This window comes from Neopsephotus bourkii, unplaced genomic scaffold (assembly GCF_033783945.1).
Source record: "Neopsephotus bourkii isolate Nb327-2 ecotype Australia unplaced genomic scaffold, CSIRO-AGI_Nbou_v1 NB_867, whole genome shotgun sequence".
Taxonomy (NCBI): Eukaryota; Metazoa; Chordata; class Aves; order Psittaciformes; family Psittacidae; genus Neopsephotus; species Neopsephotus bourkii.
The window spans coordinates 1,104,487-1,117,355 of NW_026901363.1; the positions used below are offsets into that span (position 1 = coordinate 1,104,487).

Below are 12,869 nucleotides of genomic sequence, written 5' to 3' on the forward strand. Positions count from 1 at the left end.
ATAACCACTCTGCACTGTCGCTTTTTGGCAAGAACAAAGTTCACTAAACCAATGTTTTAATTCATTTTTACCACCTGCTTCTCCTATTAGACATTAAGGAATTCTTTGGCTGGGGTCAGGTCAAGCAATGGATCAGGTCTACTACAGAAATGTCTCATCTGCTTTGTAGAAGATTGTGTCCTGAGACGACCAGATTTCTCTGATCTTTTTAAAACAACTACTGTTATCCCTGCACTGAAGGTTCTGGCAAACCTGTTAAATACTAAGCAGGTGCTGTGCAAAGTGAAGGGAGTGGCTTTGATGATCAGCCAGTGTTTCTCAGCACGCCAGCCACTGTCTAAGCGCTTCTGATGCAGGCTGGCTCCTCTCATCCAATGTGCAACATTCTGCTTTCCCAACCCCTCCTTCCAGCTCTCAGCATGCTCCTGGAGACCTCCATCCTCCTTCAGGCTTAGCTTTGTACAACTCTGGCAATGCTCTTATTCCTTGGTGGGCACCACCTTCTGCTCTAGCAGAAGGATTCACCCACCACCACTCAGTCTATGAAGGAAACCTGCCCACGGTTTCATTGCCGTCATCTCTGAAAACCCAGTTGTCTACATAGCTGGTCAGCTGGAGCAGTGTGTCTGGAGTCATGGAGGCATGGAATGGGTGCTCGCAACATATTTAATCCCATGAAGCTGTTTTGGTTCAGCTCAGTGCCTTTCTTGCAGTGCAATCCAGTCCAATCAAAACAAGGACAGCTCTTTGACATTTAGTGGAGCTGGTAACTTCAGCAACACCTCCCTCTAGCCTGGTCCCAGACAGCTGCTGTACAAATGTCCTATGGCTGGCTTAGAAACAGTTGTTCTTTGCTGCATACATCCATCTTCTAGGGAGCATGTGATAGGTAAAGCCATCGCCTTCACTGCACTGTGTCCAAGGAATGATGCATGTGGACTGCATCTGAAATGCCTGATGCCCTTACTTCTCTTGCAGCTCTCTGCCTTCCCATTGTGGGTGGTTACCATGGTGGCACAGGGACAGAAGACAACTGATGAGCCATTCAGCTTGTGGTGATCACTGGAAGATGGTCACTGAGGAGAATTTGTCTATCCTTTGAACAGCATGCATCTGGCCCTGGCATTGTCCTTCTACTTGCAAATCTGACTCACTCTAAGCTTCCTACAAATGAGCAGCTTCCAGCTGCCAATGGATTTTTGGTGCAAACACTAGTTTAATCCTACTCCAACACAGGAGAGGTGAGCTCAGATGGTTTGTGGATGGGTACTTCAGAAAGAGCCATGCTAATGTTAATCAGGGGCAGCTCTCTGAGCTGTTTGTGTCAAAACTCCCATCATTCAGAGGCCAAATCAGTAAGAACTCAGAAGAACCCCAAGGCATGTAGCAGAAATATGTACATTAATCTCTTTTGCTCACCAAGAAACATTATAAGCAATTAAATGTGGAGTAATCTGCCTTCCTGCAAGTCTTGTAATAATCCCAGAATTCAGGCCTGAGGTATGAGACTTTATATCCTTCCTCACAAGGTCAATTAACATTAATAATTCATTCTTCTCTAAGGCTTGCTATTTTACTGGCCTTAGTGATGTCTTGTGGCAATGAGTTCTACATTTAATTAGGTGCTGCCTGAGAAATAACTTTATTTTAGTACTTCTGAGTAATCCAGTTCCATGGATGCATTTTGTCATAAGGCAGAGGGGCAGATGTACATGATAAAGATGATTTCTTCCGGTGTCAATCAAACCTTTCAACTTGCTCCTTAGTTAACTCCCAAATGGCTACAGGAAGGAAGTATCAGCTTAGAAAGGCTGTAATTCCTCTGTTTCCTTAGAGTCCAAAAGGGAGCTTGCTGCTGGGGGCTAATTCTTTAGTCAGAAATGGATGAGTCTTCCATCTAACATAGACTGGGAGTGGTGCTCAGTTCGTTGGACCTGGAGGAAACTCCAGGCAAAATGGGACTGGGAAGTTTATTTCTACATTATTGTGAACCAAGGCTTGGAATTTGGTTCCCACTCACTTTAGGAACAAAACCAAGAGAAATTTAACTTGCATACGGGAGAGAAAAAGGAACCTGTTTCCAAGCAGGGTACAGGAAGCCCAAGCAGAGGAGCAGCTGCAAGCCTGCAAGGCTGGGACTGCTTTCAACTCACCAGCAGCCTCCAAACCTTCTGCAAAACAGGACCCTTGGGGGTTGGGACTGAGATTCCCAGAGTTTCCAAGCCTTTTACTTGAGACCAGCCTGCTTGACAGGCAGAAAGGGAGCCAGGGGTTTGTAAGCTCCGTTGGAGCATGGAGCCAGAGCAACCAGAGATTTCAGGCTCTCTCCAGATGGGCAGTTGTGATGCAGGGAAGCTGGACAGGACACATAGCAACAGACTCTGCTATCTTCCCAAATCTGGTCTCCCAGGATCGCCTTGTGATGAAGGGAAAACATCTCTGAGTTTTCCAGTGAATTTTCCAGTCCTGCTGAGGCTGGCAGTGCAGGAGAGGCAGCACTACCCACCCAAGGCAGAGGCAATGGGAAGCTGCTTTTCCCACTTCCTTAATAAACTTACTGCAAAACCAGAGGTATCCAACCCATCCTGTGAGCCTGAACTGACCACATATTTGCTGCTGCCCATTTCTGACAATGGCAGGAATTGCATGTAGGAAATACCAGAAACAAATTCCTGTCACATTATCATTAGCAATAATTAATAACACTGCCACCAAAATACACGAAAGCATCAGCCATCCAAAAGACTGTTCTTTAGCTCTGTACCCACCTCCTTGCAGAGGTTGATCAGGGTACTTACAGCTCCCAAATTTCAGCGGGCAAGCATGCACATCCATTGGGAAGTCCTCCAGGTGCATGGGGCACTCTGCATGAATCGTCAGCCTACAAGACAAAACACAGGGTATGATCAGATACACACTCCTGTGGAGGATCCCACCTGCCCCCTTCTGCTGTGGTGTCTTTGACATGAGTCCATCAAAGGTGACAAAGGCCTCAGTGCGTTCACTCATCTGTGGGTCTCCAGGCAGAAGGCCATCACCTTTGGAGGGACCAGCAGGCACACAGATCTGGCAATCTTTCCCAGTGTATAAACCCAACCCTACTGGCTGAGTTCATCTTTATCCACTCAGCGCAATCAGAGTATCTGCCAAAGCCCATGTCTTCTCTTTGTTTATGCACAAAGAGAACATTAATGCCTGGGGCCAGGGGACGTCTCACGGACCATGCTGAAAAGCAGAGGGAAAGGGTTTTCAGGGAACATGGCCTGCTTTTCCTAGTGGTCTGGAGGTTGCCGAGGGCAGGCAGGTTATTCAATCAAGGAAGTCACAGTGCTACTGCTAGTGGAACAAAGTCAGTCAGACCCATGAAGTCCCTGCAACTTCAGACAGCCAGAAGTCATCATGTTCACAGGTAACGCATGAAGGGAGCTGGCTTGCCAGCCAAAGGGGGAAGCAATACAGGCATTACCCTCCCAGGTCTTCCCCTTGCCTGAAACCTCTCTTCTTTGCCCCTGTGCATGCCAGAGTGTGCTGGCTCTAATTAGCAGATATTTAAATGAGCTGTGGAATCAATCACCACTCAGGAGAGCACCCACATCCCCTTCTGTTCCCCCCATCCCTCTGGCCTTCCTCATTACCTCCTGCTGCTGCTGCAGGACTCCTAGCACCATACGCTTTGCCTAATGAAACATCAAAATGTCAAACCAGGAGGAATGTCCCTCGCTTTCTAGACAATTGCCACTGTCCCTGCAGCACCGGGCTAAAGAGCCTGTTGCAGAAATTCTCACCTTTACTCCTTACCCTGGGCAAGGGAGCTTTATGGCCAGACAGCCACAAAGACTTGTTTCATTGCTCAGACGACCCATTCAGGTCCAGGCATCTGAGCCCTGAAACGTCATTATAAAGCCTAAAAGAACATGTGTGAAATAGCCAAGCTGCCAGCAATCATACGATCCAGCTGTTATTTCCTTTGGCTCATGTGTCCCAGGCGCTAGCAATAACTTCTGTAGAACTCTTTTGAAATCAAACCCCAACTCCTCGTGTTTTCTCTTCACTCTGCTGGCACAATGGCACCAAAAGTGGAACATCCAGGAGAGAAACCATGTTTTTCTCTTTTAAGTCACAGGAAGTCCTTTGAACTGCTCAACACAATGGCAAGAAGCGTGAATCAGGCTAAACATACCTCTCCCAGGGCTGACGGTACAACAAACCACTTCAGCTTCGTTCTCATGGTTACCAGGAGCTTAGCGAAGCCTTTGATGTGTCATTAGAGCCCCTGTCGTTACCTGCGTTGTGCTGCAGGATGAGCGAGAGTCTCAGTCCAATTTCTAGGACGCAAATGTAATAATCCCTTGGTGTCTGTGTGGTACAGAAACATGACAGCACCCTGCACAGCAGAACCGGCTTTGTTTATGCCAGGGATATTGCTTGAGTTTTGTCCTGACTTCTCCTCTAGGAGATTCATTAACAGCCACAGTCAGGCCAGATAGTGTTTATGGTTTAGGTTGTATGAATCTAGGTTAGGTTTAATTGCTGGGGTTTGAGCTTGAAAGCCAAATTGCTTCTAAGATCCTTGTGCTGGATCTGAAAGCACTGAATTCAGTTTGCATCATCCCCCAGTCCCTGGAGATTTCAGCCCATGATGGCAGAAATTCAGCGAGATAAGGTGATCTCTGAAGATTTCTCCCTCCTGGGACAGCTTCCTTACAAAAGTCTGCCTGCACAAAAGCAAGTCTGGAAACACAGAGCATTCCTGCCTTTGGATCCACTCTGGAACCTGTAAGACAGGGAAAAGCAGCCTGTGCAAATTTCATCTTGCCTATTCATATGCATGTTTAGCAGTTTAGTTTTGGTCTGCTTAGGTCTGTTGTCTAGGGTCAGACCTGGTGTGGGATACAGCCAAATAGCTGCCAGTCCATTCTACCCGGAGGAGCTAGTGCTGGGATGTCCCAGCTGCTGCTCTTGCAGAAAGGAGGATGATGGTTGTACCTCCATCGTGTGGAAGAACTCTGCAAGCTCCAGCTTACACCTCTCACAAGTTGCCTGGGCTTAAAGACTGAAACGACAACCCAAAGCCTTTGCTGGGAGATGCACTGTGAAACTGTGATTTCAAAAAGCAGCCTATGAAACTCAAAGCCCTGAGCATGCTGCAGTAGGTACAGCACTTGATATCTGGGGTTCAACAGCCCTAGAAGGACTGCACGTGTTCTGGGTGCCTCAGCTTTCCTTCCTGCCTCACTCAGGGGTTCACCTACCGTCCTCTCCAAGTGCTCAAGCACTGCCGCTAAGGGCTTCACGTTGTCTTTAGCAATACAGGTTCCCAAGGCAAAGCCTTTGGGTATGCAGCTGAATGTGTCAGCCTGACAGTTAAAGAAAACATCCTTCAAGCGCATAACTTGAGCACATATTGTCTTGGAACAGCTCTGACAATAACTACCAATCCTCAACATGCCACTCTGACCGTGCCTGTGAAGAGCAGGAGAGCTCTTAAAAGCCTGGATTCACAGAGTTGAATCTCATCAGCATAGCATTAGCCTTTCACTATTTCCATATGCTTCAAGGCCAGGAAGAACCAGAATATTATCTATGTGCCCCACACAATTGGAGCTAGAGAGTACATCCAGAGATTGCTGCAGCAGCTGAGTTTTTGTCTGTATCTTATGTAAACCCACATACAGTTCCCAGTTTGTTGTACTCAGGTATGACACCAGATATTTGATGCCCTAGCTGGGCTTTTGTGAACTACTTGGGTCTTGTCTGAGCTCCACAAACAAGACTGCAGTGGCAGGGCTAGATGATAATGCCGTGTTGCCCATGCCTTCTAAGGCAGCTGGAGCAGCACGGAAGAGGCAGAGGGATCAGTAATCCTGTTCATTCCACAGCAGTCAGAAGGATGGGAATAGAGCAATGTAATTTTGTGCTGCGGTCACAAAGGCCATCTTGTTACCCAGCTGCCAATGCCCGAGCCACTGATCAGATCCTTGCACCGTGATGTTGCACCAGTCCCTGCCGTGACTAAAGGAAATCTCTGGATGCTCAGCTACAGCTGGTGTGTGACTCCTTGAAGCTCAGGTCAGTGATAAAGAGGCTCTCTCTGGGAGCTATAAATATTGTCACACAGGTGTAATTCTGCTGGATGCACACGTCAGAGTTGCTGTTTCACCAGAGCAACTTCATCTATAAAGTTGGCTTTCACAGCAGGATAAATAGGAAGAGACATGCCTCTAATTGCACATCAGCAGAACTGATCCCTCAAGGATATTGGCTGGTACAAGGTAAAGGAGAAGGATGTGTCTCAGGAGTCAAACTGCATGGCAATGTACCAGTCTAGACTGAGCCTGCAGAGCATCACCTGGGCAGCCTAGTCAGTGCAGGGGAAACCTGGCGCAGCCCAAACTCACTCCCTAGTCAGCAGTACAGACTGTGCCTCCTTGGGGTTTGCACTTTTCCGGATGTCAGCTCTGCTGGGCTGAGATCGGCTTCATGGTCCTGCTCCTTCCTTTGGGAAGGACACGAGATGTCCCTGGGTGTGGGGGAGAATGGCAAATGTGCCACTTGGACAAAACATGAGTCTCCTCTCAGCCCTTTCCTGGGAGAAGGTTTCAAAACACTTAACAAGCAAGGGTGATTCTGTCATCCCCATCGTTTAGCAGTGGAATTGAGGTATGAGTGCCTACGAGTGGCAGAGCCAGGTAGGATGTGGTCTCTGAGCCTCAGCCTGAGGCACAGTCCTTGATGATGCAGTCTGTGCCCTTGCATCTTCCTCTCTGCACCCCATTAAAAGACCCTTTGTGACCCTGGGCAAGCATTTACGTCAGCAGCAAAGAGAAGGGCAAATATCAGATGTACCAGGACAGATATCCTGGATGTGTTGAACTGTAAACACAGAGGAACCTTGCTTTACCCCAACACACTGTCCTGTGCAGTGCGCAGTGCTTTCCAGATGATCATCTGGCCACCCCTAACCACATCTCCGTACATCAGGCAGGTCCAATACTGCTCCGATCTTCACACACATCTGCACAGCAGCAGCCTGTGCTGGGTAAGGAGCAGATCTCCATGCACTACAGCTCCTGGTACTGTGCCATACATGACAAAAGGCCTCATATCCAGTCCTCAACCCTTGGGTATGTCTGAGTGGGCTTTTCATTTCTTACAAAGCCTTAGAAATACATTTAAGGAGCACCTGCAAAGGGAGCTCAGATTCTCCTTCATCCCCCCCTTCTCTGGGAGGCAGTGAAACTGAAGGATGAGTTGCATTTATCTAAAAAATCCATGACTCCATTTTCTTCAAGAAGCTCATTCCCAAGAGCCTTGTGATGCTGCTGCCATCCTGGCACCTGCCCAGTCCAAAGCAGAGAAGTAAATGCAATTCTTTCTCAGTCACACAAAGCTTGTTGAAGCTAATGGCTGTTTGCTGAATAAAGAAGTGGAATGATGTGAAAGCCCTGAAATTGAGTCCTTTTTTTTGCCGTTTTATGCCAGTAGCTCCTATAATACTTTACAGTCAGACAAAGACACAAACGGGGGAGTGTTAGTCATCCACATGCAGGTCAGAGAGCCGGGAGCAGAACCGAGTCCTAAGGTCAAGTTGGACTTCTCCCTTCATTTACCCCATCTGCCTCAGTAACGTGAGATCACTGATGTGTGGAGACTTAACTCCCCAGGGCACTGGCAAGATTAGCTCATATTTGAGAACTGCTGCACAAAAGCAGAACACTGTTTATCAATGTAGGCTGTAAAACTTGCTGATGCTATGTAGATTCACAGCCAGCTCAACTATGAAGAGATGAAATTCTGCCTGGTCCTCCAAAAACAGAGGTGAAAGTGCAGCATCTCAGCACACAGAATCCATAGTGAAGCCTGTTATTAGTAGGATCAGCTTGAAGATAGAGGCAGAGAAAATAATTTATGAAAATAAATCTTTACACCTTCCCAAAACCAACTCCGTACCTTTCTTGTGCATCTATGAGCAGCTTGCTGTTTCATTTAAAAGCCCATTTACCTCGGAAGGTGAATTAGTGCATCTACCCCAGGTGGCAAACAGTATTTACATGGGTGAAGACTTTACAAGCATACAGGAGCATCTGAATAGTTGCAGAACAAACATACAATTAACCCAAAGGCATTTCTCTTAATGTTCTCCATCTCTTGCAGCTTAGTGGTAGATGTATGTACCAGGGCCATTTGTGAGAAATCTAGAGAAGATGACTGCCCAAGCATGGCTCCCCAAGTGACTCATGTTTTAGAAGGAATGCCCCAGTTGCTGGAGCTCACAGTGGGGCTGCACAGGCTGTATCACTGCCTGGGGTCTCATGCTGCAAGGCAACCTCATGTTTGGGGTTCCCACTGAACGCTCAGTGATTTTTTCCTAATGATGTGCATTCATGACACAGATTTGGATTTTTGATTCCATGAAATAGGAAACCCCCCCCCCCCCCCCATTCAAACAACAAGCTTGGTCTCATTAGATGTTTCAAATAGCTCTGGTGTAACATGCTGAACAAATGTACCTGCTGCAGAATAACATATTCTCCCATCCTAATGTTCCCTTACCAGTACTGGAAACGTAACTTCATATCTCATCAGAGCTCAGGAACAAAAATAAAATGGGTGGTGCACCAACTCCACAAACTATAGATCTCAACACTCCTACCTCATCACATAAAAGAGAAAAATCAACATGAACAGTGAGGAAAAAGCTACCTGTAAAAACATGCTTAAGTTGAGGATCAGTGATGCTACATTGGTAGGAAGCAAGGATAGCCAGCAAAGCAGCAGCATGAGAATCAAGTGTGCTAACAGATTCAATGGAAGTCTGCACAAACCCTGCTGAAATGCAGAAGGGACCCTGAGGATGGAACCCTGAGGTCCCATCCTTGCCTGCATGTGCATATGGACCTAGAAGACCCTGTCCCAGGAGATACAAACTTACCTCATGGTGTACAGGAGGGTGCCATTGTCCACGAGGCGCAGCAGCTTGTTGGGTGTTGTCATGTTATGAGCAACAGATTTCTTCCCATTGTGGAAGAAGGTATCAGGAGTCCAGATCTTACTGGCCAGCAGGTTGTTCAAGGGAAGTATTTTCATGGGACCATCAAACTTCAGCCTTTCATCTCTCCAGGACTGCCGGAAAAAGACATCAATAGTGTATTCCTTTGTGGAGAAAAAAGAGGGAAAAGAAGTCTTGTTTTATTCAGCCCTTTGTTGCAAACAAGCTGCTTCAAGAAATGATACACCTTTTTGGTCACTGAGCTTGTGTTTGGTCACTGACACTGTGTTTTAGAAGGCTCTGGTTGACACGAAGTGTGATGCAATAAGAAGTGGGGATTAGTGGTGGCGGAGAAATCTGTGGAGGAGAGAGGGCCTTTACCACACTTTGTATAATGACTTACATATGATACACATTTGTGTTTCAGTGTTTCTGACCATGGCAGACAAGCAGCAATACATCCTCCACTGGCCAATACTCAGTCCTGGGGCAGCCCTGATGCATCACCACCTTTATCCAGACGTTTCAGGGGAGGAAGTGTCATGACACTGTCTTAATGTTATTTTGGTCCCCAGACCACCTCTAGAAAAGCAACGAATCAAGGACCTCGCAAACTTGCATTACAAGATCCTGTGGCTTTTCTTTTTTTCCCTATTTTTTCCCTCTTTCTTATTTATTTTCTTCTTCCTTTTTCCTTTTCTTCCCCTTTTTCTTTTTATCAGCTGGTGTAGAAAACCATTTCCCAGGCCAAATTCCAGCTGGGGCAACTGGAAGTCATCTCATTGAGATGTGGCCAGGGCCAGCCCCTTGCTTAGTGCACGCAGCCTCAGCAGCCACTTGACCAAGCAGCAAAGGCACTGCCAGCTCCACAGCCACCCTAGGGCAAAATGAAACCCATCTGCCCAGTGCCTGGCATAAAGAGCTGCTGCTCCTTATGAGCCATCCAGTGCCCTTTGAGGTTTCACGTCCCTTGAAGGGAAGTCTTAGCCTGTCAGCACGGGCTGCAGCACTGCTCACCTCTGCAGCACACACCTCCTCTTGCTAATGAAGGAGCTCATTAGCTCATGAGGCTTTCAGGGAGAGACAGGAGTTTCAGCCGATCTGTGTGTCCCAGCTGTTCTTCCCCTGCCGTTGCAGACTCATAGTCTTTATTTACTGGTTCCTGGAGGCTGCAGGACCGACTAAACTTATCATTGTGAGTGATTTCTTTCCTGCAGCTCTTCTCAGCAGCATTTAAAAGCAGCTGCGCATCAGTTTCCTACAGGTCAGAGGAATTCCTACAGGTTTTGCAGCAGATGGCAGCTGAATGAAAGCATCTTGGTGAAGAAATTCATCCCTGCTCCCAGGCCACAGAGCCACCGCTGCTCAAATGTGAAGTTTCTGAAGCCTGTCTAGGGGAAGGAAAGAGAAGATCCTCCATTCCCACAGGCTCTGCCCTAGATAAGGTATTCTGCCCTTCATGGAAGTGATCTTCACTTTGTGGTTTTAAGCTCAGTAAAGGAATGAAACCAAAGGAATGAGCTTGCGTGCAGTCCCAGGAAGTAGGTTTGGGAAAGGTCTTTATCAGAAAAGCCAAATTACTTAACTAAGCTCCTGTTCCAATTAAACAAACAAACAAAGAAGCAAAACTTTCATAACAACTTCCCAGGGTCTGTTTTCCTTCTTTTATGCAAAGGAATTATTTCCTAAGGAATAAGAAATCATGTTCAGATTCTTCTCTTTTCTATACTTTCCATGAGAGCATCATTCCCAAGTTACCCTTTCCAAGAAGCACATTTTGTTCTACTTTATGCACCTTCTACTTCTCCACCTTATAGAAGTGATCAGAAACATCAAGACCTAGTCTGTCTCCAGAGTCCATGCACCAGAGTATAAAAATCCCTTGAACTTGGTTTCTCCCTTTCAATTTTCTGTGGGCTGAGGCAAAGCTGCAAGAGCTCAGTACCAAAGATTCAGGTATGTGTCAAGTCCTACCAGGCTCTCTTTTTCAACCAAACTGAAAGAGAGATTAGAAGTCGCTTGGAGCATCTCAGGGAGAAGGTCTACATGTCCTCCTCCATGCTTTAAAACCAGCTGCTCTCCTCCGCTCTCCACAGCAGCTTTACCTGCCTCTCCTCCATCATCATAATTACAGTCTCTGTCTGCATCAAGATGTGCAGGAGCAGCTTTCCATCACAGTGAGTAATTACTGTGGGAGGGACAGGAGCAGGATCACCAGGCAGAGGAGAGCAGGGAAGGAGGAACTTCCCCACTTCCCAGATGAAAGGAACCACTGAAGAAGAGCAGGCTCTCTCTATGCCTCCTGAAGTTTCTCATGTTTCTGAATGTACTTAGCACCAGAATGGCAGGCTAAAACACACTTGCTATCCATTTGTAGAATACATGGAACTAAAGCACATGAAATAATTTATTATTCTTTAACTGTCTTCCTGATTTCAAATTCATTTTGTCAAATCACATTGCAGAGAATACCTTCCTCTCTTCAATACCTCATATTTCTTCTTCACAGTTCATTATACACACTCCCTTAATCAAATATGCTCCACCTTGGAAGTAATTATCAGATACTCCCCAAGGGCTAAGATTGCTGAATATATTATGGGTCTCTGCTGCAGTCGGAAAGCAAACGAGATGGAGGGGGAGCTGAGATGAGATTAATGCTCTTGGTTACACTGACATGAACTTCTAACTCTGGAGGGAGTGGTCTTTCCAAAGAAGATCATCCAGTTCATTTTCCTGACCCTGCTGCTGAGAGCAATGCCTGCTCCCTTTCCCAAAGTGTGCTTCCTCCAAGGCCTGGACTGCCCAGAGCTGCCCTGGGCTATGTATGCCAGTCCTAGGTCATGTCTGGGACGGGATGTGCAGGAGGCTCTCAGTCCTGAAGGCACAGCCAACTCTGTGCGCCTGGGTACGCAGCGTGTGGAATGTAAGCTGCAAGAAACGCTCTTGAGAAAGCTCACTATTAATTATGCTCCACAGTCCTATTTTAATTAGGAGACAAACTGTTGTGGGAATACAAGCCTAAATTCAGACCTCAGGCCTTTTCATTAATAATTTTCCCTGAACATGTCAAAACATTGCAGTCAGTTCACCCTTTTTCTTTTCTCTTTTTTTTTCTTTTTTTGCCTCCCTTATAGTTCAAGCACGAGGGACACTTTGATGGTGAGCTGTTCTCTTCTGGCACCACGAGCAAAACAACCCAGGTCCTGATATCTCCCCCTCTTCCCAGGTAGCATCCTCCTTCCTCTACACAGTGAGGTCAAGGAAAGCTAGCCGCAGTGTAGGTGTTTGTCAAGGCATGTAATGGGTGGTGCATGCTACACACGGATCTTGGTCCTGTGGGTAGACTTCCCCATTTCATTAGGCTGCACTTGCAAGAAAGAAGAAGACCCAAAACTGCAACGTGTGCTTGAGTGTTACAAAGGCACTGACCCTCCAAGGTTGGGTTCTGAAAGACCAAAAGCATCGAGAAACAACCTCGTCTACCACCTGCATTTCCGGTGTTCAAGAAGATGATGAGGAGTGCTCGTGCCTGGGCAGACAGCTGGGATGCTTGCTCATGTTCTTGTCAGTTAGGAAAATCCCACTTTTGCCCAGGTTGTCCATGGATGAGGATAGGGCATCTCCACTGATGCTGCAGGAGAAACCATCATCCCCCATGAGGCAGCCAGCCAGTGGCACCTACCATATCCGTGTCTGAGACAGGGCCGAAACTTGTCACGTAAATGTCTGTCTTGACTTCGGTTACACTGTCTGGGACAAAAAACAAGAGAAAAGAGGGGAAAAAAAGCAATTAGAAAACTGATTTTGCTTGTACAAGGAAAGGGTTTGGTTGTGTTACGTGGTGGGTTTTCCTGCCAGGCGCCTCTCTAGTGAGCCC

At 46.9% G+C, this 12,869-nt stretch overlaps 1 protein-coding gene across 5 annotated transcripts in view; it reads right to left on the reverse strand.

The window, feature by feature from the left end:
• Positions 1–12,869, reverse strand: part of GABRA3 (gamma-aminobutyric acid type A receptor subunit alpha3) — a 63,879-nt gene that overhangs the window by 13,303 nt on the left and 37,707 nt on the right. For 4 of the 5 annotated variants that reach the window (XM_061356748.1, XM_061356749.1, XM_061356751.1 and 1 more), the window contains 3 exons: positions 12,675–12,742; positions 8,933–9,153; positions 2,799–2,881 (listed from right to left, as the gene is read on the reverse strand). In XM_061356748.1, the coding sequence (XP_061212732.1) occupies positions 2,799–2,881; positions 8,933–9,153; positions 12,675–12,742 (372 nt within the window). The remainder of the gene's footprint in view (positions 1–2,798; positions 2,882–8,932; positions 9,154–12,674; positions 12,743–12,869) is intronic. The other variant, XM_061356750.1, reaches the window with a different exon arrangement.